We start from the raw sequence: 27,408 nt of genomic DNA, 5'->3' as shown, positions 1-27,408 counted from the left end.
GAATAATTGTGCCTAAAGCCAATGCATTGCATTGTAGATCATTTTTTTTATTTAACTAGGCAAGACAGTTTTAAGAACAAATTCTTATTTACAATGACGGCCTACACCGGCCAAACCTGGACGACGCTGGGCCAATTGTGCACCAATCACTGTTACTGCTGCTTCTGCTCAGCCAGCACCTGGTTTGGTCTCATGCCCCAACTTGGTCTCAGTGCATTTCGTAATATTCTGTATGTAAATCCGAGACACTCCATTTAGTATGATATGTTTAATATGGTATGTATTCATTTGTGGATGTCCATGTTATGTTATATGTTTATTTGTTACGAATTTGCAAAACGCAGTATATGTTACAAATTCTAGCTAGGTGGCTAACCTTATGGTTAGGGAAGGGTTCGCTAAAAGAGTTAATGTTAGGGTTAGGGGAAGGGTTAGTTAACATGCTAAGCAGTTGCATAGCTAAAAAGTAGTAAGTAGTTGAAAATGTGCTAATTAGCTAAAATGCTCAAGTTATCCCTGATGAGATTTGAACTCACAACCTTTGGGTTGGTAGACGTTGGTGTTATACAAGTTAGTAGACACTCTTATCCAGAGTGACTTACAGTAGAGTGCATACATTTTTATTACATTTTAAATACTGGCCCCCCGTGGGAATCAAACCCACAACCCTGATGTTGCAAGCGCCATGCTCTACCAACTGAGCTACAGTGGGACTATATATGTGGGATTATATGTGTAACAGTATAGCTTCCGTCCCTCTCCTCGCCCCAACCTGGGCTTGAACCAGGAACCCTCTGCACACATCGCGCCATAAAAGCCACGGCCCTTGCAGAGCAAGGGGAACAACTACTTCAGGTCTCAGAGCGAGTGACGTCACCCGATTGAAACGCTATTAGCGCGCACCACCGCTAACTAACTAGCCATTTCACATCGGGTACATATACCTACCCATCCACCCCGACCAACACCCTAATTTCATAACCATAATAATAACCATCTGTCTTATGTAACCACACCAAATATAACATATAATTATACTTTGATAGGTCCGAATTTACGTTTACTATGTTATGTCTAGTCTATGAGTCCAGGCTACATGCCCGAGTTGAACCCATGCGCCATGTGGGGAGCCTGCTGGATGAACTGTTGGAAGAGACACACTCAGAGCAGGACAAGTACATCATGAATGTTCATGATTTCACCACGTCTTGAATTGAGGTCAGCTCTGTCAATTATTGCACTACTCATTTAAAAAACATTCCCTGCAATTTTATGTAACTAGGCAAGTCAGTTAAGAACAAATTCTTATGTACAATGACGGCCTACCCCAGACTACGCTGGGCCAATTGTGCGCCGCCATATGGGACTCCCAATCACGGCTGGATGTGATTCAGCCTGGATTCGAACCAGGGACTGTAGTGACGCCTTAGACAGCTGCGCCACTCGGGAACCCAAATGCAGTGTCCAATGTTATAATCCCTCACCATACATTTAGAGTGCAGTATTAGAGTCGGAATGATAACGCTCAATCCAGATAGGCAGCAATGGCAAAGGTGACATGTTCTGATGGAACTGTTCTATCAAATATGCCTATGCTCCTCCACGGTAGGTAGCAGTAATGCACCATAGAAGACCACGGCGCTAGTACAGGAAGAAGAATCTACCATTCATTTCCGTAAATAAAATCGGTCACCATTTTCTCTTCCTGTTGTGAAGTTAGCGGCATGAAGAAGGCACGTTTCATTGTATCACGATCGAAACAGCATTTTGCGTTGCAAATAGAATTGTAGCTATCTGAACACTATTTCATTTGATTGGTAAGACTGAAGCCTTTCAAATACGTTTCTGTAAACGCATTACCATCAAACTAATGGTAACCAGCACATTTATAGCAAGCTGTTCTAACTGTATTGTGTTGTTATGCTTTATGTTTCACAATACTTGCTTACCACTCTGTATCTTAGTCAATTTAGTCAATTTACTCGCGTGCTATTGTCGCCATCATTCCCTCCCCAGCGCGTGTGTGTAAAGCTTGGAGATTGAGGGGAGAGATTTCATGAACACTCCCCCCTTGAAGACGGTGCGGTTTGGGGGCAATGTTGTTGCCACGTTAGCGAAATTCAAACAGGTGAGGTTTCCAATCCAGTGACACCAAACATGGATGCCTTAAACACTTATATGATTCACTCTGGAATGTAGTTATAACCTGGTATGAATATGACAGTATTTGCTGCTGGTTGGTTGTTTTTCAAGGGAGACACCAGTGACTATGAGTTGTTGAAACATCAGCTGGCAGATCCAGATATCAAGGTAAATGAGCACGATTAGCAGTTATGCAACATGTACTGTGTAACAAGAAAGTTTCCAGAGGTCTTAATGATAATAGAATGTCTTCCTTTTTTGACAGGATGCCCAAATCATCAACTGGCTGCAGGAGTTCCGGAATTGTGTGACACAACTCAGCAAAGACCATGAGCAGCTGATCTATGTGGTTCTGGTGAGGATGGAACACTTGAATCAAGAGATGGACAGTACTGCCCAGGCCAGGAACAGTTTTCTAATGCTGTATCTACCCCTTGTCTCTGTGTACCAGAGGCTGCCGTGGCTGGGTCGAAGCCCTGCCGTAGTGGAGGAGTATCTGGCCTTCCTCAGTAACCTGGTATCTGCTCAGACTGTCTACCTCCGGGCCTGCCTCAAGATGGTGGTCTCCAACTTCACACCCAGTGAGTTCCTGTCTGTCTGCGTGGACATTCTGATAACTCAATATGGCTACTTTGAAGACGTATTGTTTTTCCTTCCTTTCCAGAGAGAGTGAAGATTTGTGAGGGAGGAGTGGATATCTCCGACTCGGATGATGACGATGAAAGTAGGTGTTATTGTTTCGTTACTGTTTACAATGGAAAACCAAGATTGTTCAACGGACAGTCCCTGAAATGTTTCATTGAAATACACACTGCAGTAAATTCATAGTGACCTGAGACTACAGTTGGTAAAAGGCTGCTCTACTCGTCCTTTTAGGGAAACTAGGCACACTTCTAAAGTCCTTGAAGAGTGAGGATGATAAGAGGGGAGGTGAGGTGTAGATAAGATAATGCACGGAGACTCTAGCACTGGGGACTTTCACTGCAGGAGTCCCACCCCTTATGGTTACTGATTTTTGTCAGGCTGACAGACCTCTTCATAAATCTTAGTTTTACTTCAATGTTACAATTTGTTTTTACTTCAAACGTTACAGAATCAATGTTCCATTCCAATATAAAGGGTATAATGACAGCCAGTTCAGATCCAACTTGTTCAACGTTGGATGTTAGTTGGAATACTTTTTCAATTTATGCACAATTTTAACCCTTTCTCTTCTTTCTTGATTTTTGAAGACCTTCCAATACATTTTGACCAGTGTCATCAGGCCCTGCAGCTGATTGCCAGATATGTCCCATCGTAAGTAGCCATAAGACAATCCTACAACATGTTGCTGGATCATTTTCAGACCCAGGTCTGACCTTGGGAATTGTTGGCCCCCAATGCAAACTGGTAACAAACTTTTTGTTCTTCGTCCTTCTCATTTCAGCACCAGCCGTTTCCTGATGCCCATTCTGACTGAAAACGTTCCTTTTGTGCAGAAATCTTCCAGAACCCTGGTAAGTAGTGGCTACGGTTGGTAGCCTCATATTTGTTGTTTTAATTGTCAGATTGTTGTACAGTATGGTTGTCTTTCTCTCTCCCCAGGAGTGTTATGTCCATAACCTTCTGCGGGTGGCGGTGTACATCCCCTCTCTACGACGAGACGTCCTGGAACTCATCATCAGTAGGATGCTCAAACTGGACGTAAGTGTGTGTGTGTTTAAGCCACAGTTGCTCCTGTGTGTGTGCGTGTGTGTGTTGGCTTTCCAGTTCTTCACTGAGAAATAGGTGTTTTTTGGTGTGCTAACACTGTGTTGTGTTCCAGGTGAGTGCTTCTCGGGGAGAGATAGAGGAGGTGGAGGAGAACGCTGTGCAGCAGGAGATGAAAGGAGAGCAGGGGGAGGAGGGCCTCTTTGACATGGTGACTGACTAGATCTGCTAGGGTTTACATACAGCAGTCACTGGTGTGATAGTTCTCCATTTTGCGACTGATGTGGTGTGACGTTTCCCTCATCTCTCTCTATCACACAGGATGAGGATGTGTGTTCAGTGAAGTCCAGTCCAGCAGGGACCAATGTGATGGTCCACCCTGTCGCTGAGAGACTGGACACTCATGGTTGTGCTGCTGGCCTTCATCAAGGACATGTGCCACGTCAACGGTGGGCACAGGGTCTTCACACACTCACTAGACATATGACAAGACAGTGCTTACTCTGCTCCCTTTCTCTCTCCCCTTCCACCCCTCCATCTCTCCCCCTCCTCTACTCTCTCTCTGGCAGGTTGTCTGGATGTGGAGCAGACTAAGGATCTATACAAGGACCTGGTGTGTGTGTTTGATAAACTTATCCTACCTACACACGCCTCCTGTCACGTCCAATACGCCCTCTTCTACCTCTGCAGCTTCAGACTGGTCAGTACTCGCAACGGTGTGCATCCGTACGACTTTATAGTAGTGGCATTTTATAGAACGGTTGAGTGGGTAACTGGATTGATTGGCTGTGTGTTTGACCCCTCTCTCAGGCTCTGGCAGAGGCGTTTCTGGAACACCTGTGGAGGTTACTGCAGAGCCCGTCTCACCCGGCAGTACTGCGCCAATCTGCCGCTGGCTACATGGGTAGCTTCCTGGCCCGTGCCAACTTCCTGCCCGTCGCGTGAGTCACACCCTCTGTCCTCCTAAATATGTTCAGAAAGGGCTCCTTAGACCATGTTGGGGTGTGGTTAGTTCTACGCAGCATACTCTCTGGTTCCTCCTAACTCCCTAACTAAGATTCTCTGACTGTGTTCTCCGTCCTGCAGTACGGTGCGTGCGTGTCTGGACCTGCTGGTCCCCTGGCTCCACCTATACATGGACAGCCAGGACTCTGGCTCCCGGGCCTACTGTGACATCACGCTACACGGGCCCTTCTACAACGCCTGCCAGGCTGTCTTCTACACACTAATCTTCAGACACAGGAGCATCCTGGAGGGTGACATGAAGAAAGGTAGGGGATTACACATGCGTGTAAAACACATACTTACACAGATACAATCCCCCAAAAACAAAAATTATATCAGTTGAGATATATATATATCTATATATATATATATATATATATATGCTCTACCAGTGTCCAGTATTATATAACTGTATGTCTGTTTCCCCCCCAGGGCTGGCGTACCTGCAGGGTCTGAACCTAGAGAGGATAGTGATGTGTCAGCTCAACCCTCTGAAGGTCTGCCTGCCTGCCGTCACCAACATGTTTGCTGCCATCACCAGGTACAGTGGTACACCAACCAACCACCCTTTTAGCCAGTCACACATCAATTACGCTCTGCTACAGCACTGTTCATTTCTGTCTGTCTGCTTCTAAAAATGTGTAGTGGTTGTTTGACCCAGATGTGTATCCATCCATCCACCCACAGAAAGTACCAGTTGGTGTTCTGCTACACCATCATCGAGAGGAACAACCGCCATGTTCTCCCCGTGGTCCGCAGCTCCGTGGGGGGCGACTGTGTGTCCACCAACACCAACCCCCTGGACAGTTTCTTCCCCTTTGACCCCTACGTGCTCAAGAGGTAACCCATGAACCCTTCTCAGGGACCACTTATCAGTAGGTACAAAACAGGAGAAATTGGTTGGAAATGGCAGTAGTACGACCTGAACTCTAAGAAAAGAGTTCATTTTCCATTTCTGATCATGTTTTTCTCCTCTCCAGGTCAAGTAAACTCATCGAGCCCCTCCACCAGGTGTGGGAGGAGCCAGCAGACACTGAGGTGGACACCTTCACCACCAAGAGAGTCAGACAGGTAAAACACAGACACTCTTGTATTCTCTCAGGCACACACATGATTGGATGCTGTGTGTCTCCCTATTGGTTGTTTTTGTGGTTTGATTGGCTGTTTTCTCTCTGTCTCAGTGCTCGGATGCAGATGAGGATGACTTCCTGCGAGGGGAGACGCCGGAGACAAAGGGGGTGATGGGTATGACCCCTGGCTCGTATGAGTCACACCTCCACAGCCCCAGCAGTGTGGGCTCCCCGCCCATTGCCTTCCTACAGAGACCCTTCTGACACCCCCATATTTAACATGGACTCATCCACAACCCCCTGAAAAATGGACTATTCCACAACCCTGAGTGCCTTCATACAGAGACACCCAGCTTTAACATTTTCAAATGGAATATTAAATGATCTTACCATAGACCGTTCTGAATTTTGACCCCCTGCTGTTTTAAAATGGACGGGTCCATCCTTCCCTATCATCTCTGAAGAGAAGTATCAGTCGGAACCATCTACAATCACCACCCCATCAAGAACCTACTCCAGGATGCAAAAGATTATGAACACAAAGTGTACAATGCGTGGCTAGAGCTATTCATTTTCTAATAATGGTTCTATGTTATAGCAGTTAACATGTTATAACTGGTTAAAAGTGAATAAGTTCATTTCACTCAACTATGGAAAGAAAATGTATTTGTTTTATCTAGGCTGGGGAAACCGTAAGTAGATTTAGTGTTCTCGGCGACGGTAACTGTATTTACAAAAAACAAATCTGACACTTTCAATGGTTCATTGCTTTTTGGTTGTCTCTGATCTACAATTTGTATCAAGTTCTGCACAACACATTTTTATGATTTATATAATTGTACAAATTGTAAACATGTTCCCTTATTGAAATTCTTCTTAACCAGAACAGATACTTGTAAGAAGGGTCACCTGCAGTAGATGAAACATTATTTCTGTAAACTTGTGCTTGTATGAATGGAGTATCAATTACGTAGTTGACATACACTACCCTGTAAATAAAAGCCAAACTATTTCTAGGTTGACAGAAATTCATTTATTGTAAAAAAATTATCAGTTGGGAACTGTACAAGGATGTCCTGCCCCACTATGTTGCACTGTAACACGCGTCCTCAGGTACGATTCTCAGAGGGTGTTTGCTTTGCGTATAAAAATACGGAAACACTTTCTCTGAACTTGTGTGAGAAAGAGTAAAGGGGTGTATCGTCATCAGCAGGGTCAAAGAAAGACACTTGGCCCTTGACCCAGTCCAGCTGCACTCTGACCCTATTGAGTTTCTCTGTGACTGTCACCGCTGCTGTTGGGGGTGAGGTCATCGCTCTGTACTCCCTGTCTCACAGACACATGGTCCAAAACCCGTTCTCCGGCCAGGCCTGGACCTCCATATTCCTGGTGACAGACGTACAGGCCACGCCCAGAATCCAGTCGTTGTTACATCCTGTATCCACTACTCAGCAGTGGCTTCCTGAGCTAAGCCTGGTCATGCCCAGGACCTCTGCACTCATGTGGAAGCGCTCAGGGTTGTCAGGGAGACGGTGGGGCTGGCTGGTGTACTGAAGGGATATGACAGGAAGAGGCAGGGGTGGGCTGTGTTTGGGTCCAAGGTCACAGGAGCTGAAGAGGGGGAGATGGGTTAGAGACAGGAAAAGGGTTTGGGTCACTCACCACTGTTTTAGCTTCTCTTCACCAGGTTAAAATGCTGTGGGAGTTAACTTCCTTATCTCCTCATCTCTGTTAACCATTGAAATTGACTTACTGTATTCAACATGCAGAAGCATTTTCTTCCAGACTCTGTACTTGAGGTTACAGAGGTGCTTGGCCACATCAATCAGCGCCCCTGAAATCCTCTCTGGACCCTGCCCTGTGCACTGGGCTCTGAAATGACAAAATAATACAATTGTCCTGTTCAGTATTCCAAAGCAGAGAGAGAGAGGAAAAAATAGAATGATAGACAGAGGTGGGGGATATCAACATACCTCTCTATAGTGGCTTTAAAGTTCTGAAAAACAAAGAAAGTGTAATATTGTGTCTGAATAAACAAATAAATCCCATCCTCTCCTCAAAAATGATTATTCTGGCTTTATTTAATTTGTGTGTAATGTGTAAATTGTGCCAGTACAAACCTGGAGCAATGTCATGTCTTCAGCATCTGTCATCTCCTGTGTTATGACTGTTGTAGTCTCTTTGAGGTATAGCATCCCTGCTGCAGCCTTTGTCACCATACTCTTCATCACCCCTTTCTTCTCCTCTTCCTCCTCCTTCAGAGCAGCTAGCCTCGCTGCCTCTTCATCATACAGGAACTGGTGGAGTTCCACAAAACAGTCTCCAGGGCCTGATTCTGAGGGGCAGTTAGAGCACAACTTGATGGATTTGAGTTCATTTTAATGAAAAGGATGACATCTGATGACATCTGTGGAGATTACCTTAATGGGCTCGAGCATCTCTTCAGAGGTTCCCTTCAGTCTAATGAGGGAGTCCAGAGTATGCTGTAAGGTTTTCAGTGCTATGTTGAGCTCAACCTGCAAGTAAGAGGGTATTCTAACATGAGGTTTCTTATGAAAGCAGCAAGCTGTAACTCGATTAGACGTCTAGATTTAATTATGTGAAATAAATTAACAATAGGTTCAATGCCAGGTGTGTCGCTTGATTAAAATAACCCTTTCAATACCAGAGATAATGTACAATGTTTAAAGATGTTTTACTCTGCAAACACACTATGTCCATCAACACCACTCATTGACGTACAACCAGCAGATCAGATATTATCCCATAGGAATGCAGATATAATACTTTACACCCTTTGGAATTTCTCTGCTAATACTGTACACTCGCATATACTGTCAGGATAGACCTGATTAACAGCATTCTACCGCCAGGGGCCACAGGCTCCTTACATGAGGAAATGGCAACGTTAACTATGAAAACAGACGTTGCCAAGTTATTTCATGCATATACATACTAGAGTCATTTCAATTATTATTCAGTCTCTCACCTTGCAATCCTGTGCTGGCTTCTCTGTGGGTACGCAGTCATGGTTCTTGTGTATTTTCGAGGCTTGGCACACTACACAGACAGGCTGCTTGTCCACCAGACAGAAGAATCTGAGTCTCTCTCCATGTAGACTACAAAGTACACTGTTCCCCTCCGCTGAGCTCTGAATCCTGCCCTGTTGCAAAGCTTCACAAGAGGTTCTTCAGAGCCAGGTTGGAGGGAGGAGTGTTCTTGGAAGCTCTTCTCCTGCAGACAGGACACTGTCTGAGGTCTGAGGTGTTCCAGTAGCTGTGGCTACATGGTAGGAAGACAGGGTCCCTGAAGATGTCACAGCACACAGGACAGGAGAGATCCTCCTCTGGGAGACACACACTGGATGACCTGATCAGGTACCGGGAGTCTGTGAAGAAGATATCCTCTGGCTTAAACAATGCTTACGTTTCCATGTCAAGCATATAAATGTGGAGATTATTTACTTTTTCTTTCAGAAATGACCTCCCTTTGAATTTTCAAAACAGATACTCAAAGTGCCTATTCTTCCATTGTTCTTGTTCTAATGCCAGACCTTAAAAGTGCAGGCTGTTTTCCTGTCTGTTGAGTTGTGTTTGTGTGTGACTCCAGAGACACACAGTACTGCATGACAGACAGCAACGTGAAACAGGAAGTCGAGCCCTATTGGTCACATGTGGAATAGCTGCAGACTGGTTTAGCCTAGAACCTGTTACATGTTTTGAATAGCAACATTGTTAAAGGTTGTAGATAGAGATACACAATCAATAACTTTAAAACCCTTTAAAAGACTGAAAAGGGAAAGACGACTGCCAAGATGTATCTCATGAAGCAGGATGAAAATATGATCAACCAAAATAATAAAAAAATTATTGGTAAAATCATCATAAATAAAATGACCACTTGCTGTGCGGTATAAGAGACCATTTACTGTGCGGTATAAGAGAAAACAGTCTATAACTTGGGTGACTGGAGTCTCTGACAATTTTATGGGCTTTCCTCTGACACGGGCCCAGTGATGTACTGGGCCGTTCGCACTACCCTCTGTAGCGCCTTAAGGTCAGATGCCGAGCAGTTGACATACCGGGCGGTGATGCAACCGGTCAGGATGCTCTCGATGGTGCAGCTATAGAACCTTTTGAAGATCTGGGGACCCGTGCCAAATCTTTTCAGTCTCCTGAGGGGGAAAAGGTTTTGTCGTGCCCTCTTCACGACTGTCTTGGTATGTTTGGACCATGATAGTTCGTTGGTGATGTGGAGACCAAGGAAATTGAAACTCTCAACATCAGTCCACAGTATGTGGTTTGTAGCTTGTGTATCACTACATGTGATTGTGACCACTTTATATTATTGGGGAAAATCTATGAACATTAATTAGTGGCTTGATGACAATGATAATTTCAGGCTACTCACAAGAGATTTTATTGTAGGATGCATACAGCTATCACTACACCACTCAGTGACTATAGTCGTGTAACTGCGCATCTCTGGAACACTCATTCATCTCTGGAACAACCTCTTCATTCAAAGACTCAATCATGGACACTCTTACTGACAGTTGTGGCTGCTTTGTGTGATGTATTGTTGTCTCTACCTTCTTGACCTTTGTGCTGTTGTCTGTGCCCAATAATGTTTGTACCATGTTGTTGTTATGTTATGTGCTACCATGCTGTTTTGTCATGCGTTGCTGCCTTGCTATGTTGTTGTCTTAGGTCTCACTTTATGTAGTATTGTGTTGTCTCTCTTGTTGTGATGTGTGTTTTGCCCTGTATTTATATTGTATTTATTATTATGATTTATTATTATTACTATTATTATTATTTTATTTTTTTATCCCAGGCCCCGTCCTCGCAGGAGGCCTTTCGCATTTTGGTAGACCGTCATTGTAAATAACAATTTGTTCTTAACTGACTTGCCTAGTTAAATAAAGGTTAAATAAAATAAAATAAAATAAAATGGCGAGATCCAAATCACAGCATCCTATCCGCTCTCTCCACGAGCCTAGGATGATGTATCCCCCTTTTTCCTCCGGTCTGTCGTTACCATGGGGATGACGTCAGGTTGCACCACCGATTCGGCCCAGTAGTAGCAGGAGAGGCGGGTCCATGATTCAGTCAGCTGGTTAAGAAGACAAAGAGAGTCCTCCAAGCCCAGTACCTTCTCGTTCCACCGTCGAATCCTCACAGCTAACGCCCTTCCTTCCATCCAAAATGCGCGAAATAGTGCATCTGCAAGCCGGACAGTGCGGAAACCAGATTGGAGCTAAGGTATTACTCTTCTCTTGTTTCTATATCAATAAAATAGATTGCTTAATTTGGGGATTGCATGCGACCTAGATAAACCTCTCGTTCTCTCTGCGTAGTGCGTAGCTAAATTAAGAATGGCCGCTTGTAATCCACCCATAAGACTGCATCCTCGATAGGCTATAATAGGCCTATAGGCTACCATGGACGAAAAATGCATGATCATTCCGTGCACAAGATAAACTACATTTTAATCGCTGTTGCATACGATATGACAGGTCCTGATGTGTTAGATTATTTTTTTTAAATTTCCGCTGATTCATTCCCAATGGTTATTTGGGGTCCTTGTAAATATGGGCGTTGAAGGGAAAGATATGGTAGCCTACTAGAATACCTCCGTCCTCCCTCTTATGACATTACATATTCAACCTGATTAATATTTCGGTCTAAATGGCATTTTAATGCTTCATTTGAAGCATTTAGACGATAACATAATTATATAAAGGGAATATTTAATGCAATTCATGCTATTTGTGTTGCTCTTGAAAAGGTAAATGTCCATGCAACAGAAAATACACATTGCATTATCTATTTATTTATATTCTAACTTGAGTTTTAAATGGATGCTTCTGTGTATTGCTATTGACGTGCATCTCATCCCCCTGTACCCTCGCTCGCTCTCATTGTCTCTCTTTCTCTCACTGTCTCAGTTCTGGGAGGTGATCAGTGATGAGCATGGCATCGACCCGACTGGCACCTACCATGGAGACAGCGACCTGCAGCTAGACAGGATCAATGTGTACTACAATGAGGCCTCAGGTACAGTATGCACATTATATAGCACTGCATACATGAACCACATAATGTCTCCAATTATTGAAACATGCGCAATTAAATAAACTGCTGTTTTAATTAGGAATAATTAACTGATTACACTTACACAAACAAATAATACATACATAAAACATGTACAGTAACAATAGTTTCAGTATGCCCAACATTTCCCTATTCTTATTTTATGTACATGTTCTTATTCATTCCTTTACACTTGTGTGTATAAGGTAGTTGTTGTGAAATTGTTAGATTACTTGTTAGATATTACTGCATGGTCAGAACTAGAAGCACAAGCATTTTGCTACACTCGCATTAACATCTGCTAACCATGTGTATGTGACAAATACAATTTGCTTTGATTTTTCAGGTGGGAAGTATGTCCCCCGTGCCATTCTGGTGGATCTGGAGCCGGGCACCATGGACTCTGTCAGGTCTGGCCCCTTCGGACAGATCTTCAGGCCAGACAACTTTGTCTTCGGTGAGTGGTTGGTGTGTTCAGTGCAGATATGAGATTTGGTGGTAGGTACTTATAATATCTTGGCCAGGAAATAATGGGTTATGACACTTCTGTCTGCAGGCCAGAGTGGAGCTGGAAACAACTGGGCCAAGGGCCACTACACAGAGGGAGCAGAGCTGGTAGACTCTGTCATGGATGTAGTGAGGAAGGAGGCAGAGAGCTGTGACTGCCTCCAGGGCTTCCAGCTCACCCACTCCCTGGGTGGGGGTACTGGCTCTGGCATGGGCACCCTGCTCATCAGTAAGATCCGCGAGGAGTACCCTGACCGAATCATGAACACCTTCAGCGTGGTGCCCTCTCCTAAAGTGTCCGACACAGTGGTGGAGCCCTACAATGCCACCCTCTCTGTGCATCAGCTGGTGGAGAACACAGATGAGACCTTCTGCATCGACAACGAAGCCCTCTACGACATCTGCTTCCGCACTCTCAAGCTCACCACACCCACCTATGGAGACCTCAACCACCTGGTGTCAGCCACCATGAGTGGAGTGACCACCTGCCTTCGTTTCCCTGGCCAGCTCAACGCCGACCTCCGCAAACTGGCTGTCAACATGGTGCCCTTCCCCCGCCTGCACTTCTTCATGCCCGGCTTCGCCCCCCTCACCAGCAGGGGGAGCCAGCAGTACCGCGCCCTGTCCGTTCCTGAGCTCACCCAGCAGATGTTCGACTCCAAGAACATGATGGCGGCCTGTGACCCTCGTCACGGCCGTTACCTCACCGTGGCTGCCATCTTCCGTGGCCGCATGTCCATGAAGGAGGTGGACGAGCAGATGCTCAACGTCCAGAACAAGAACAGCAGCTACTTTGTGGAATGGATCCCCAACAACGTGAAGACCGCTGTCTGCGACATCCCACCCCGCGGCCTCAAGATGTCTGCCACCTTCATCGGTAACAGCACAGCCATCCAGGAGCTGTTCAAGCGTATCTCTGAGCAGTTCACTGCCATGTTCCGCCGTAAGGCCTTCCTTCACTGGTACACCGGAGAGGGTATGGATGAGATGGAGTTCACTGAGGCTGAGAGCAACATGAATGACCTGGTGTCTGAGTACCAGCAGTACCAAGATGCCACCGCTGAGGAGGGCGAGTTTGAAGAGGAGGGAGAAGAGGAAGCCGCCTAAACCACCCAGTCACTCAACTACCAAACAGTCTATCACTCCCCTCCGTCCTGTCCCCAAAGCACAACTTGATTGATTTAAGTTAATGTTAATGAAAAGGAAACTCAGATTTGTGATAATTAAATTAATGTGCTCAAGCATCTCTTCCCTTCAGTCTAATTAGTATCCTGTAAGGTTTTCAGTGCTCATCCTAGAAGTCGGAGGGTATTCTAACATGAGGTTTCTTATGAAAGCAGCAAGCTGTAACTCGATTACTAGATGTCTAAATTGAATTATGTGAATAAATGAACGATGTGTTCCAATGCTAGGTGTGTTGCTTTACTTAAAAAACCCTTTCAATACCTGAGAATTTTCTTTCTGTAAAAACACTATCAGTCCATCATCTGACACGCTGGTTTTAAGTCAGTAAGTGGTACTGACATACAACCAGCATGTCAGATAGAATACTTTGGACCATGGTAGGTAAATTATGGTGCAGTGGGAAAGAATTTTTGTATTTCAAATGCTACCGTACTGCACCACAAAATACAGTACCGTACTGTATTTTTTGGGCGCCAAACACTTTGTTTATGGCTCATTTAATATATTTTGAGGCATGCCTTGTAAGGGACTATATTCTTTTCACCTGTTAGTGAGAATTTTTTACATTTACGTCATTTAGCAGATGCTCTTATCCAGAGCGACTTACAAATTGGTGCATTCACCTTATGATATCGAGTGGAACAACCACTTTACAATAGTACATCTATATCTTATTTTGGGGGGGGGGGTTAGAAGGATTACTTTATCCTATCCCAGGTATTCCTTAAAGAGGTGGGGTTTCAGGTGTCTATGGAAGGTGGTGATTGACTCCGCTGTCCTGGCGTCGTGAGGGAGCTTGTTCCACCATTGGGGTGCCAGAGCCGCGAACAGTTTTGACTGGGCTGAGCGGGAACTGTGCTTCCGCAGAGGTAGGGGGGCCAGCAGGCCAGAGGTGGATGAACGCAGTGCCCTTCTTTGGGTGTAGGGACTGATCAGAGCCTGAATGTACGGAGGTGCCATTCCCCTCACAGCTCCGTAGGCAAGCACCATGGTCTTGTAGCAGATGCGAGCTTCAACTGGAAGCCAGTGGAGTGTGCGGAGGAGCGGGGTGACGTGAGAGAACTTGGGAAGGTTGAACACCAGACGGCTGCGGCGTTCTGGATGAGTTGTAGGGGTTTAATGGCACAGGCAGGGAGCCCCGCCAACAGGGAGTTGCAGTAATCCAGGTGGGAGATGACAAGTGCCTGGATTAGGACCTGCGCCGCTTCCTGTGTAAGGCAGGGTTGTACTCTGCGAATGTTGTATAGCATGAACCTACAGGATCGGGTCACCACCTTGATGTTAGCGGAGAACGACAGGGTGTTGTCCAGGGTCACGCCGAGGCTCTTAGCACTCTGGGAGGAGGACACAATGGAGTTGTCCACCGTGATGGCGAGATCATGGAAAGGGCAGTCCTTCCCCAGGAGGAAGAGCAGCTCCGTCTTGCCGAGGTTCAGCTTGAGGTGGTGATCCGTCATCCACACTGATATGTCTGCCAGACATGCAGAGATGCGATACGCCACCTGGTTATCAGAAGGGGGGAAAGGAGAAGATTTATTGTGTGTCGTCTGCGTAGCAATGATAGGAGAGACCATGTGAGGATATGACAGAGCCAAGTGACTTGGTGAATAGCGAGAATAGGAGAGGGCCTAGAACTGAGCCCTGGGGGACACCAGTGGTGAGAGCACGTGGTGCGGAGATGGATTCTCGCCACGCCACCTGGTAGGAGCGACCTGTCAGGTAGGACGCAATCCAAGAGTGAGCCGCGCCGGAGATACCCAACTTGGAGAGGAGGATCTGATGGTTCACAGTATCAAAGGCAGCAGATAGGTCTAGAAGGATGAGAGCAGAGGAGAGAGAGTTATCTTTAGCAGTGCGGAGAGCCTCCGTGACACAGAGAAGAGCAGTCTCAGTTGAATGACCAGTCTTGAAACCTGACTGATTTGGATGAAGAAGGTCATTCTGAGAGAGATAGCAGGAGAGCTGGCCAAGGACGGCACGTTCAAGAGTTTGCTGTACCAATCTAACTCCTATGTGGTTACCGTGCCCCTTCAATTTAAAATATATAGGGGACAGATAAGAGTCGTAGCAAGTCTTCAACCTTTAATGTTTGAGCATTTTGCCATGTCCCTTTGGCCTGCTTTGCCCTGTAGTCGCTGCCTGTTTGGAAGCCTTTGTTAAGGCCTCTAGAAGTGCAAGTGATACAAAACACCAAATATTCATTGATATGTTGTAATGTCATTTTTAAATATTTATTTCACCTTTATTTAACCAGGTAGGCCACTTGAGAACAAGTTCTCATTTACAACTTCGACCTGGCCAAGATAAATCAATGCAGTGCGACACAAACAACAACACAGAGTTACACACGTAATAAACAAACGTACAGTCAATAACACAATAGAAAAAGTCTATATACAGTGTGTGCAAATGAGGTAAGATGAGGGAGGTAAGGCAATAAATTGGCCGTAGTGGTGAAATAATTACAATATACCAAATAAACACTGGATTGATAGATGTGCAGAAGATGAATGTACAAGTAGAAATACTGGGGTGCAAAGGAGCAAAAAAAATAACAATATGGGGATGATGTAGGTGCAATGTATAGGTGCAATGATCTGTAAGCTGCTCTGACAGCTGGTGCTTAAAGTTGGTGAGGGAGATATGTGTGGGGGTGACCATTAAAATATACCTGCTGGAGTGCGTGCTACAGGTGGGTGCTACTATGGTGACCAGTGAGCTGAGATAAGGTGGGGCTTTACCTAGCAAAGACTTATAGATGACCTGGAGCCAGTGGGTTTGGCGACGAATATGAAGGGAGGGCCAGCCAACGGGAGCATACAGGTCGCAGTGGTGAGTAGTATATGGGGCTTTGGTGACGAAACAGATGGCACTGTGATAGACTGCATCCAATTTGCTGAGTAGAGTGTTGGAGGCTATTTTGTAAATGACATCGCCAAAGTCAAGGGTCGGTAGGATAGTCAGTTTTACGAGGGTATGTTTGGCAGCATGAGTGAAGGATGCTTTGTTGTGAAATAGGAAGCCGATTCTAGATTTATTTTGGATTGGAGATGCTTAATATGAGTCTGGAAGGAGAGTTTACAGTCTAACCAGACACCTAGGTATTTGTAGTTGTCCACATATTCTAAGTCAGAACCGTCCAGAGTAGTGATGCTAGGTGGGCGGGCAGGTGCGGCAGCGATCGGTTGAAGAGCATGCATTTAGTTTTACTTGCATTTAAGAGCAGTTGGAGACCACGGAAGGAGAGTTGTATTGCATTGAAGCTCGTCTGGAGGTTAGTAAACACAGTGTCTAAAGAAGGGCCAGAAGTATACAGAATGGTGTCGTCTGCGTAGAGGTGGATCAAAGAATCACCAGCCGCAAGAGCGACATCATTGATGTATACAGAAAAAAGAGTCGGCCCGAGAATTGAACCCTGTGGCACCCCCATAGAGACTGGTCTGGACAACAGGCCCTCCGATTTGACACACTGAACTCTGTCTGAGAAGTAGTTGGTGAACCAGGCAAGGCAGTCATTTGAGAAACCAAGGCTGTTGAGTCTGCCAATAAGAATGCGATAATTGACAGAGTCGAAGGCCTTGGCCAGGTCGATGAATATGGCTGCACAGTATTGTCTTTTGTCGATGGCGGTTATGATATCATTTAGGACCTTGAGCGTGCCTGAGGTGCACCCATGACCAGTTCGGAAACCAGATTGGATAGCAGAGAAGGTACGGTGGGATTCAAAATGGCCGGTGATCTGTTAACTTGGCTTTCGAAGACCTTAGAAAGGCAGGGTAGGATAGATATAGGTCTGTAGCAGTTTGGGTCTAGTGTCACCCCTTTGAAGAGGGGGATGACCGCGGCAGCTTTCCAATCTTTGGGGATCTCAGATGATACGAAAGAGAGGTATTACCTAGCAGCCAACCTGCTTGCACCAATACCATGTAATTACAGTAAAATAATGTGAAATACAAACCCAATCTCCCCTCAATGAATGTCATTCATTAATTATGATTACAGTAGCATTTACTTTTTTACAGTAAAATACACTAAATTCTATGGTATTGTACCATGTGTCATTACACAGTAGTTATTTTGACACTGTATTTAAATTACAGTAGTTCTACTGCAATATAAAATACATTAACGTCCTTACCACTAGCTGCCTGTAAATTACTGTTAATGTTACAGCAACACCTTTACAGTGTACACAACATCAATGCCAAACCAAGTTTTTTTCCTGTGAAGCCTGTAAAAAATGGTTGGATTTACATAATGGGAGGGGGCTTCACAGGAGGGACTACCTGTTTGATCACACTTGCAGGGTGTTTCTCTTGACCACAGTCGGTTTCAGAATATTGATTTCATAATAGCCTACTACCATCCGCCTCAATCTACAGTATGGTATTTGAAATATGTATTTTTTTGCTTGGTGCCAATATATCGTCAGTCCACAGTGTGTGGTTTGTATCTTGTGCTTCACCACTCGTGATTGTGACCACTTTGTGTTACTGGGGAAAATCTCTCGTGAACATCATTAGTGGGTTGATGACAATGATACCTTCAGCTCACTTACGAGAGTCTGTTTTACTGTAGGATATCTGCAGCTATCACTACACCACTAAGTCAGTAGGGTCGGGTGACTGCGCATCACTGGAACACTCATTGATGAAGACTTCCAAATAACAGCATCCTATCCGCTCTCTCCACGAGCTCAGGATCCCTCCTCTCCTCCAGTCTTTGGTAACCATGGGGATGACGCCCACCGATTCGGCCCATTAGTTGAAGGAGAGGCGGGCCCATCAGACAGTCAGCTGGGGAAGAAGATAAGAAGCGTCCTCCGGACCAAATCTCGACTGCGGTTTCCTCACTGCCAACGCCCGTCCATCCATCCATAATGCGCGAAATAGTGCATCTGCAAGCCGGCCAGTGCGGTAACCAGATCGGAGCCAAGGTATCATTGTTGACTCCTTTGTATTTTACCAACAAAATAGATTTCTTCATGTGAATGATTGCAGACGAGCTAGATAAGCCTCTTCTTTTTTTTTTACCTCTGCGTAGCAAAATGAAGAAAGGCCGCTGATAATCCACCCATAAGACTTGTAGAGAAAGCTGGTGCAGAACTGTGTGCATTATCGATTGGCTATGATATAAGATGCATGAAAAATGCATGGTCATTCCGTGCACAAAATAAATATGTGTATAAGAGAAATAGGCTAAACAATAGCTATATCCGATTAATATCAGTTTATATCACTGTTGCATATGAAATGGGCAGATTTGTTATTGTTGCTGCTGACTCATTCCCAATGGTTATTTGGGGTCCCTAAATGGACGTGCGGTGGAAAGGAGAGATAACGGTACTAGAATACCTTCCTCTCCTCTCTTTTATGACACAACATATTTAACCTGATACATTTTTAGATCTAAATGGAATTTTAATGCTTAATTTAAATAATTTAGAGGCTTACATATTTATGTAAAGGGAATATTTAATGCAAATCATGCTATTTGTGTTTCTCACAAAAAGGTAAATGTCCATGCAACAGAAAAGACATTGTATTATATCTATTTATTTATATTTTATATTCTAACTTGAGTTTTAAATGGATGCTTCTGTGTATTGCTATTGACGTGCATCTCATCCCCCTGTACCCTCCCTCGCTCGCTCTCATTCTCTCTCTTTCTCTCACTGTCTCAGTTCTGGGAGGTGATCAGTGATGAGCATGGCATCGACCCGACTGGCACCTACCATGGAGACAGCGACCTGCAGCTAGACAGGATCAATGTGTACTACAATGAGGCCTCAGGTACAGTATGCACATTATATAGCACTGCATACATGAACCACATAATGTCTCCAATTATTGAAACAAACAGAAACATGCACAATTGATTAAATAGACTCATGTATTAACAATTAAAAAATACTGGCATTCAGAGGTACCCTATTATCACAAATACAGTGCAAATATGCACAGTAATAATTGGTTCCGTACGGCCAATATTTATTTTCGTTTCTAGGTGGGAAGTATGTCCCCCGTGCCATCCTGGTGGATCTGGAGCCGGGCACCATGGACTCTGTCAGGTCTGGCCCCTTCGGACAGATCTTCAGGCCAGACAACTTTGTCTTCGGTGAGTGGTTGGTGTGTTCAGTGCAGATATGAGATTTGGTGGTAGGTACTTATAAAATCTTGTCCAGGAAATAATGGGTTATGACACTTCTGTCTGCAGGCCAGAGTGGAGCTGGAAACAACTGGGCCAAGGGCCACTACACAGAGGGAGCAGAGCTGGTAGACTCTGTCATGGATGTAGTGAGGAAGGAGGCAGAGAGCTGTGACTGCCTCCAGGGCTTCCAGCTCACCCACTCCCTGGGTGGGGGTACTGGCTCTGGCATGGGCACCCTGCTCATCAGCAAGATCCGCGAGGAGTACCCTGACCGAATCATGAACACCTTCAGCGTGGTGCCCTCTCCCAAAGTGTCCGACACAGTGGTGGAGCCCTACAATGCCACCCTCTCTGTGCATCAGCTGGTGGAGAACACAGATGAGACCTTCTGCATCGACAACGAAGCCCTCTACGACATCTGCTTCCGCACTCTCAAGCTCACCACACCCACCTATGGAGACCTCAACCACCTGGTGTCAGCCACCATGAGTGGAGTGACCACCTGCCTTCGTTTCCCTGGCCAGCTCAACGCCGACCTCCGCAAACTGGCTGTCAACATGGTGCCCTTCCCCCGCCTGCACTTCTTCATGCCCGGCTTCGCCCCCCTCACCAGCAGGGGGAGCCAACAGTACCGCGCCCTGTCCGTTCCTGAGCTCACCCAGCAGATGTTCGACTCCAAGAACATGATGGCGGCCTGTGACCCTCGTCATGGCCGTTACCTCACCGTAGCCGCCATCTTCCGTGGCCGCATGTCCATGAAGGAGGTGGACGAGCAGATGCTCAACGTCCAGAACAAGAACAGCAGCTACTTTGTGGAATGGATCCCCAACAACGTGAAGACCGCTGTCTGCGACATCCCACCCCGCGGCCTCAAGATGGCTGCCACCTTCATCGGCAACAGCACAGCCATCCAGGAGCTGTTCAAGCGTATCTCTGAGCAGTTCACTGCCATGTTCCGCCGTAAGGCCTTCCTTCACTGGTACACCGGAGAGGGTATGGATGAGATGGAGTTCACTGAGGCTGAGAGCAACATGAATGACCTGGTGTCTGAGTACCAGCAGTACCAAGATGCCACCGCTGAGGAGGGCGAGTTTGAAGAGGAGGGAGAAGAGGAAGCCGCCTAAACCATCCAGTCACTCAACTACCAAACAGTCTATCACTCCCCTCCGTCCCGTCCCCAACTCCATCCCTTCATCCTTACCATCTGCTTTCTCTCAAGAAGGCAGATGTTCCAAAATTAATTGAATGTTTTTCCACATTAGACAGTGATCTTACCAGATAGTAGTAAACTTTTGACATTATTTTGTTGTTGTATGTTGGAAATCCACTGAATTGTTTCCATTTTCCTACATTCATCTCATCATTGCTTTGCGGAATTAAAAGCAAGTGATTTTAAAGTTCAAATTAAATTGGTACTTACTCTTATGTTTTTATTGTTTATATATGATGGGTGTTATAAATAATTTATATGGTCTTATATAGACTTGATTACTGTACAACATAAAATTAAAATGTCACACTAGGTTAAAGTCAGCATGTACAATTACAGTATTTTCACATACTGTAAGTTATATGAATTTGAAGCCATGAGCCCAAAATGCCAAAGGTAAAAGCAGATTTACAAACCAGAAAAGGCCAACCACAGTTGGAAACTGGGTTTGTGAGGGAGCATTAACTATAGGCTGAAGACAAACTGCACTGCCCACTATGGGTTCATGCCAATGAGTTAGTAGCAATAAACTCTGCATTGGAATGCATTCCTAGAATGTAACAACAGGCAAAATGAGACTGACGTATAGTGACTGTTAAAGACAGAAAGATTTGGCCGCATTGTTTTCAGCAGTCATCACTTCCCAGCTCCTGCAGTCAGTTGCCGCTGGCTAATAATTCTGACTGAAGCTATTTTGTCAATCACAGCTTCACCGAAAGCTGACTCGTAAGGTCTGCATGCTGAGCAAGTGCGTTATTTCTCATACACTTCACACTCACCATTTTAGGGATGTCTGATACATGATGTCAGCTGATACGATGCTCTGTCTTCTGTTTTTCCCCTCTCGTTAATTCCTCATAGAAGTCTGGTTGTGTTTTCAAAAGAGAGAGAGACAGAAGCAAGTCTTGACATCATCTGATCAAAGTCCAGCACTGATTATGCAAAGAAAATCTACTGAGGTGGCCAATTCTAAAAATGACTATTAGTATTTATTTAACATGTAGGCTACAATAGATAAATATGTCATGACATTGTGAAACAACTCTACATGATGAGAATTGAATCCCATCATAGGCTTTGCAACATACAAACAGCGTACTGGTAAGAACACACATGAATCACATTTCAGCCAATGTTAAATTAATGTAACAATTCTGAAATACGACAATACAATTATTCAAATGTAAACAATCATTCATTTTGTGCTTAAATATTATTAATAATGATATAATTATTTGTTCTGCACACAGTATCCGCAAACAGAGAATATCCCACTGGGAGAAATGTTTTCTAGATAATATTAGCTTACAGTGTCATTATCTGTAAAGCTGGATACAGGACTGATTCAGTAGTGAGACATGTATTGAGGTAAGTAATCAGTGTAAAAATCTAGACAATTAAATGCTTTTCTGACAATCAATAGTGGTTAAACAAATATTATTGCACGCTATACATTTAAGTCATCTATAAGGAATTTATACAAACATTTACATTACATTCCAATATTATTTTTTGCATGTATCAAGGTAGCACAGGTAACAACAGTCTGCTTACAATTATAGCAGTTAGACTGTATCCAGTCTTTTAGTAGCTGTTGAGAGGGCCAAATTGCCTCGACAGAGGACTGAAATACTCAGACTGAAATGTATTTACCAAAGACGAGTATGAGCAGGGACTGAATACTGGTCCTCTTCCATATAGTGCAGGTGATGGTTTGGTTCCTCTTCCAGTATGACCATTTGAATGATTGTGTACATGTCTATCCCATTCAAATATGCCAGTGCTATTAAATAACACACTATAGAGAAAGCAGTCAGAGCCTCATGGACCTTAGATCTAGTTGTTCTAGTTGCGGGCTGTGGTATTTGCTGTAGCTATCCCAACGTCTGTGTCTGGGTTCTGTACTAGCACTAGTCCATGTGCTTGCAGTACGTACAGTACACAGTGCCTGGGCCCTCCTCTTCCAGGGCTAGGTGCTGTGTACCTCTCGTCCCATCCTGTATCTGTCAACGTTGTGTCATGACCCTCTAATATCTAGGTAATCATCAGCTCTTTAGGTGGAGCTTCTACAGTCATCAGGATTTTGCTGTTGCTTGGATGTACAGGACAGGTGCTGAGAGACTTCTGAGAGACTAGGCTCAGATGAGTCTCTCCTCCTTGGGCAGCTTGAGTGCGTCTGGTGTCTCAACACTGCTGGCCCCCGTCTGCTCCTCAGCACTGGGCTGGTACGTCCCCTCTGTCTGCCTCTTCTTCCTCACCACGCAGAAAAGCCACACTAGCACAGCAGACGCTATGGCCAGCAGCCCCAGTATAACAGTCGGGGCCACAATAGCTGCAATGTTGGGTCCCTAGAGGCAGAACAACACAGGGGTGGTAGTCAATCTCACAAATAAAGCTCTGGATACTTCTGGTTTAATTTCCTCTAACAAAAACAGAGATAAAGATAGCAGCAGCTTACTCACTGGGGCAGTTGTGTTAGAGGGTAATCTATTAGTTGTGTTGTCCCCTGTAGAAAACATTAATGATTACCACTCAGGTCATTGTAATAGTTTTCTACAAGAATACAAATACACCCTCTCTTTGATTAATGTAGGATAACACAATAGGATTGAACAATGTGGAAAAACAGGTCATTTTAAAATTACACACTGTATACGAAGTGCAGGTGATAGAAATGACACGTGTGGTGCTCTGAGGCAATAACCTACATGTCCACACATGACCACATACCAGAACAACATGCACATGTAAAAGCATGTATATGAGTATTGTTTGTATTATTTTTTAGTTGTATTGTTTGTATATCGTTGTTTTTTAATTTGTGACTGTATCAGTGTTTTGTAACTTTTCATGTTTTGTGTTTTTTGTGGACCCCAGGAAGAGTAGCTGCAGCTTCTGCAAAAGCTAATGGGGATCATAATAAACAAATAAGCAAACTTTTTTACACATCCAGTTACTGAAATACAGTTAAGAGTAATTTATTTACAGCCTAGGGGGAGGGGGAAACAAAACAGAAAGATGGAAGTTGATGTCATTTTTAGATTGATAACATAATAGCCTATTGCAATGCAATAGGATCACTGAGTTCCTCAAGTCCAGTGCTTTTTTCAGGCACTTTCTCCATGACAAGCCATGTGATTACTCTGTCACATCCCGCACAGTAACTACTTGAATGTAGGAGAGGGGGAGGAGAGGACTTGGAATGCGGCCTTTGCCCGTGGTCAGTGAAGCTCAGCCCCTGAACAGTTTTACTAGTTGAAGTATCCGGAAAAGCACTTTTATTTTTTGGTTACCATGTCAGTGCGGTGTCAAAGTGATTATTGACTATTAATTCACAGTAGATGTCTTGCTTAGAAAACTTCAACGCCCATTTAGGGATGTCAAACTAAGTTAATGATTGGCTAGTGCAAATAGTAAAATAGTAAACTCCCCCAGGGGAAAAAGTACACCATGATAACAAAAAACAAGGGTAGGTTGTTTGGGGGAGGGGCACAGCTTTTGCTCAAAATGAGACACCGAAAAACCTCCTGTAGCAGTGACAGCCAGATACGTTTATTGTAGCAAACTAACTACAGTTGACATTACAGCTTGGAGGTGTCTGCATTGGAGTGCAGCCATTGTTCAGTGTTGTCCCATTACCAGAAAAGCAGAAGAACACTCAGAACAACAACTAAGGGCAGCTTTATCTATTGTTTCTTGCTGGGTAACATACAGCTAAAATGCATTGTGAAAACGTTCTATAAGCACATACAAACCCCTTATAACGTCTTACTATCATCTGATAATGATCCTGACTAACAGTTCAGTGCACTGACGACTAGCAGTGTAAAATATAACATATAAGGGCTCATACGTACTTTATAACAAGTAATAAAGCATTACAAATACGAGCATTACGTATTACCATAAGTCTATCAGAGAAATCACATGTCCGCATTAAGAAAGGTGGGTGTACCAGAGCTTTTCATACCAATGGTTCCTACCCAAAGCTCTCACGCATTACGAAATATTTGTACAACCTGTTGGCATGTTACTGCATGCTTTAGTTTTTATTGAGTAATGCCTAGAAATGTGTGCAACCTGCTTTTGTGCTTTTGTGCATATCGTTCCAAGCAGTCGTACAGTAGATTGTTTGTCTGTGGTCAGAGACAATCCAGTGTGGTGGTGATGGGGTTATTTCACAAGAAGGATGGGGGGGGGGGGGGGGGGGTTGTAGAGGTAGTGGCATGACTCACCCACAACCCAGGAAGGATTACTCCCCAAGACCAGGAGTAGGACACTCCCAGCCAGGAGACCAGGCCAGGCCGTCATGTCTGGGAGCAGTGCCATCTCCATTCAAACCAATGGGTTCTAAAGAGAGTAGACCATCAGCAAGAGGACGCCTGGACATCAGCAAGGGGCCATTTCATCAGGAGTAGTGCTCAGCAGCACAAGCAGTCTCCAGGGCCGCTCTAAAGAGATGAAGGTGATAGTGTTAAAGAAAAAAAGAGCAGTTCATATGGAGCTACACTGAGCCCGAGTCTCTATTGAAACCCCAATGTTATTGAGTCTGGTTAATAAAGTGACATAAAATGTAAGAGAAGATGAAATCATAACAGCTTTCTATACTTCATTTGGCATAGAATCATTGTAAGTCCCAGGAGAAACAATTATCCCATACCATGACAATACAATGGAACATAATGGATCAAGTTATTATAAACATTTCAGACTGTCAAAAACTGTCCAACCGGAAATGGATAGGGCTGCAGGTAGCCTAGCGGTTAAGAGCGTTAGGCCAGTAACTGAAAGGTCGCTGGTTAGAATCCCTGAGCCGACTAGATAAAAAATCTGACGTTGTCCCCTTAAGCAAGGCACTTAACCCTAATGGCTCCTGGAAGTCGCTCTGGATAAGAGCATCTGCTAAATGACTAAAATGTACATTTGACCTTAGAGGCAAAATTACAATTGTAATTCATTCAGCACCATGTCAAAACATGACCACCCCCCCAAAAAAATGTGAGTGAAGTTTTCAGTCCCTTCAAGGCACATTCAGAATCATTTGTTTGAGACATATAGGCCTATACGCCAAATGAAAGGTTTAAGGTGGGCTGACTTAGTAAAACTAGTGGTATATGTGAACAATTGCACCTGTTCAGGGAGGTGGGGAGGGAGGGCATTGAGATAACAAATGACAATTCATAAATCATATTCTTAGTAAATGTTGTGAAAGTAGCATCCTATCGAAATAAAAGTAAAGCCTTATAAAAGTATTGTAAAGTATAGGATTTATAGTGCCCCATAATTCATTTCCAATACTTCCAAGCCATTTTATGTAAAGAGAAACTGCACTCCTGCTCCACAACAAATTAGTCGATCTAATAATACAAGTATAGGATTTTATTATACAAAGACCTGTACAGAACATTATACACACCTTTTCGCCGAATAATGTTGATATCCGTTTTAGGCAACTGGGATCAATCCAACTCCTTGCGAAAAAACAACGTCTCGCTTCCGCCGCCTCACCTAATCGAGTGAGTGGGTGAACCGAAACTGGATCATATGTTAGGACATGTTTATGATTAAACCTCTCCCAACAATGTCTGAAAAAAATCTGCAAACTAAATCCGATCGCAAAGCCGTTTTACTGGCTGAATGGGTTTATTTTGATATATCACCGTAGACTACCTGTATAGGTTTAACTATGTAAAACAGTTTTTTTAATTCCCTCTTCACATCGCCCCTATGGTCACATGGTTCACTTCAGTCTCGTGTTACAGTACCTGAGCCCAGTATCAACCTGTGGCACAGGAGACAGATACCCTTTGTATGATGAGGCACCAGACTAGTGGACAAACATCAACCTGCTCAATGGGGCCTACTTCCTCCCATTGCTCATGCTCTCTCACTCATTATGGATCCTTAACTATTAGAGTTCTATGGGACCCTTTCTCAAGTTCTACTGTTCTATTGATGTGTGTCTGAAGCCTTGAAAGTGTTCATCTAACTTTTTTTCCATCTGCAAAAGAAAGATAAAAGGCTGTGGAATATGTTCAGACCCAATGAGTAAACACTGAACATTTTTTAAATACTGTATTTTAAGGGACACATGTTTCATCTGAGTGCATGGTGAGAATTTGTTTGCAGCTTTAGGACCTCTAGTGGAGAGCAATTATATTTTTCTAGCTGACCCTATCCTCAAAGCAAGATAAAAAGAATCCTGAAATACCATAAGCACAGCTAATCATGGTCCCTTAATTCTTGCCTAATCGCAGTTTCATCTAGGCCTATGCCAGAATGTGACTGAAGACTGGCATAGAAAACACAATCTGATCAATGTATGATTCTATTTCCATGTTTGTATTTGGTGTGG

General features: G+C 44.3%; 5 protein-coding genes across 6 annotated transcripts; 3 read left to right on the top strand and 2 right to left on the bottom strand.

Moving 5' to 3' along the window:
* The first annotated feature begins 1,665 nt into the window (after positions 1–1,665).
* On the top strand, positions 1,666–6,922 carry LOC106606836 (RNA polymerase I-specific transcription initiation factor RRN3). The gene is given in 18 exon segments (XM_014203210.3): positions 1,666–2,128; positions 2,254–2,310; positions 2,408–2,497; positions 2,594–2,723; positions 2,807–2,866; positions 3,375–3,438; positions 3,569–3,638; positions 3,727–3,825; positions 3,947–4,042; positions 4,153–4,229; positions 4,231–4,280; positions 4,401–4,531; positions 4,642–4,772; positions 4,918–5,102; positions 5,269–5,377; positions 5,524–5,676; positions 5,817–5,907; positions 6,018–6,922. Coding segments are annotated over 18 exon segments (1,818 nt in total). The 5' UTR covers positions 1,666–2,056; the 3' UTR covers positions 6,171–6,922.
* On the bottom strand, positions 6,917–9,536 carry LOC106606513 (E3 ubiquitin-protein ligase TRIM35). The gene is made up of 6 exons (XM_045720105.2): positions 8,896–9,536; positions 8,327–8,422; positions 8,027–8,241; positions 7,880–7,902; positions 7,660–7,778; positions 6,917–7,517 (listed from the first exon to the last, which is right to left on the bottom strand). Exons 3-6 carry the CDS (start codon positions 8,132–8,134, stop codon positions 7,405–7,407), a joined length of 363 nt encoding a protein of 120 aa, XP_045576061.1. The 5' UTR covers positions 8,135–8,241; positions 8,327–8,422; positions 8,896–9,536; the 3' UTR covers positions 6,917–7,404.
* Positions 9,537–10,958: 1,422 nt separating this feature from the next.
* Positions 10,959–13,919, top strand: LOC106601613 (tubulin beta-4B chain). The gene is made up of 4 exons (XM_014193953.2): positions 10,959–11,170; positions 11,857–11,965; positions 12,348–12,458; positions 12,558–13,919. Exons 1-4 carry the CDS (start codon positions 11,114–11,116, stop codon positions 13,613–13,615), a joined length of 1,335 nt encoding a protein of 444 aa, XP_014049428.1. The 5' UTR covers positions 10,959–11,113; the 3' UTR covers positions 13,616–13,919.
* A 445-nt stretch (positions 13,920–14,364) lies between these two features.
* On the bottom strand, positions 14,365–26,835 carry LOC145850171 (protein crumbs homolog 3). Of its 2 annotated transcripts, XR_014392630.1 has the most exons (5): positions 26,470–26,834; positions 25,289–25,504; positions 23,516–23,559; positions 21,833–23,401; positions 14,365–15,504 (listed from the first exon to the last, which is right to left on the bottom strand). XR_014392630.1 is itself a non-coding variant. In XM_014202773.3 (4 exons), the coding sequence occupies exons 2-4, from the start codon at positions 25,386–25,388 to the stop codon at positions 23,192–23,194; spliced, it is 354 nt and encodes a 117-aa protein (XP_014058248.1). In that variant the 5' UTR covers positions 25,389–25,504; positions 26,470–26,835; the 3' UTR covers positions 22,021–23,191. The 2 variants fall into 2 exon arrangements, 1 of the variants encoding a protein (XP_014058248.1); XM_014202773.3 differs by lacking the exon at positions 14,365–15,504 and having other exon boundaries at positions 22,021–23,401; positions 26,470–26,835.
* LOC123743418 (tubulin beta-4B chain) lies at positions 18,466–21,252 on the top strand. Its single transcript, XM_045720103.2, has 4 exons — positions 18,466–18,629; positions 19,377–19,485; positions 19,700–19,810; positions 19,910–21,252. The coding sequence occupies exons 1-4, from the start codon at positions 18,573–18,575 to the stop codon at positions 20,965–20,967; spliced, it is 1,335 nt and encodes a 444-aa protein (XP_045576059.1). The 5' UTR covers positions 18,466–18,572; the 3' UTR covers positions 20,968–21,252.
* Positions 26,836–27,408: the final 573 nt, after the last annotated feature.

Source organism: Salmo salar, chromosome 06 (assembly GCF_965601325.2).
Source record: "Salmo salar chromosome 06, fSalSal1, whole genome shotgun sequence".
NCBI classification, from domain to species: domain Eukaryota; kingdom Metazoa; phylum Chordata; class Actinopteri; order Salmoniformes; family Salmonidae; genus Salmo; species Salmo salar.
Note: the sequence above shows the minus strand (reverse complement) of the source record. Positions and strands in the feature narration are given on the sequence as shown.

Coding starts and splice junctions, on each gene's coding strand:
- LOC106606513 (XM_045720105.2), bottom strand. CDS start 8,134: ATGAAGAGTATGGTGACAAAGGCTGCAGCAGGGATGCTATACCTCAAA. Junction 7,903..8,026: donor AAGACATGACATTGCTCCAG/GTTTGTACTGGC, acceptor TTTGTTTTTCAG/AACTTTAAAGCCACTATAGA. Junction 7,518..7,659: donor GCTTCTGCATGTTGAATACA/GTAAGTCAATTT, acceptor CCCCCTCTTCAG/CTCCTGTGACCTTGGACCCA.
- LOC106601613 (XM_014193953.2), top strand. CDS start 11,114: ATGCGCGAAATAGTGCATCTGCAAGCCGGACAGTGCGGAAACCAGATT. Junction 11,966..12,347: donor GTACTACAATGAGGCCTCAG/GTACAGTATGCA, acceptor TTGATTTTTCAG/GTGGGAAGTATGTCCCCCGT. Junction 12,459..12,557: donor GCCAGACAACTTTGTCTTCG/GTGAGTGGTTGG, acceptor TTCTGTCTGCAG/GCCAGAGTGGAGCTGGAAAC.
- LOC123743418 (XM_045720103.2), top strand. CDS start 18,573: ATGCGCGAAATAGTGCATCTGCAAGCCGGCCAGTGCGGTAACCAGATC. Junction 18,630..19,376: donor GTAACCAGATCGGAGCCAAG/GTATCATTGTTG, acceptor TCACTGTCTCAG/TTCTGGGAGGTGATCAGTGA. Junction 19,811..19,909: donor GCCAGACAACTTTGTCTTCG/GTGAGTGGTTGG, acceptor TTCTGTCTGCAG/GCCAGAGTGGAGCTGGAAAC.
- LOC145850171 (XM_014202773.3), bottom strand. CDS start 25,388: ATGGAGATGGCACTGCTCCCAGACATGACGGCCTGGCCTGGTCTCCTG. Junction 23,560..25,288: donor TAATCCTTCCTGGGTTGTGG/GTGAGTCATGCC, acceptor TGTTTTCTACAG/GGGACAACACAACTAATAGA. Junction 23,402..23,515: donor CCTCTAACACAACTGCCCCA/GTGAGTAAGCTG, acceptor TTCTGCCTCTAG/GGACCCAACATTGCAGCTAT.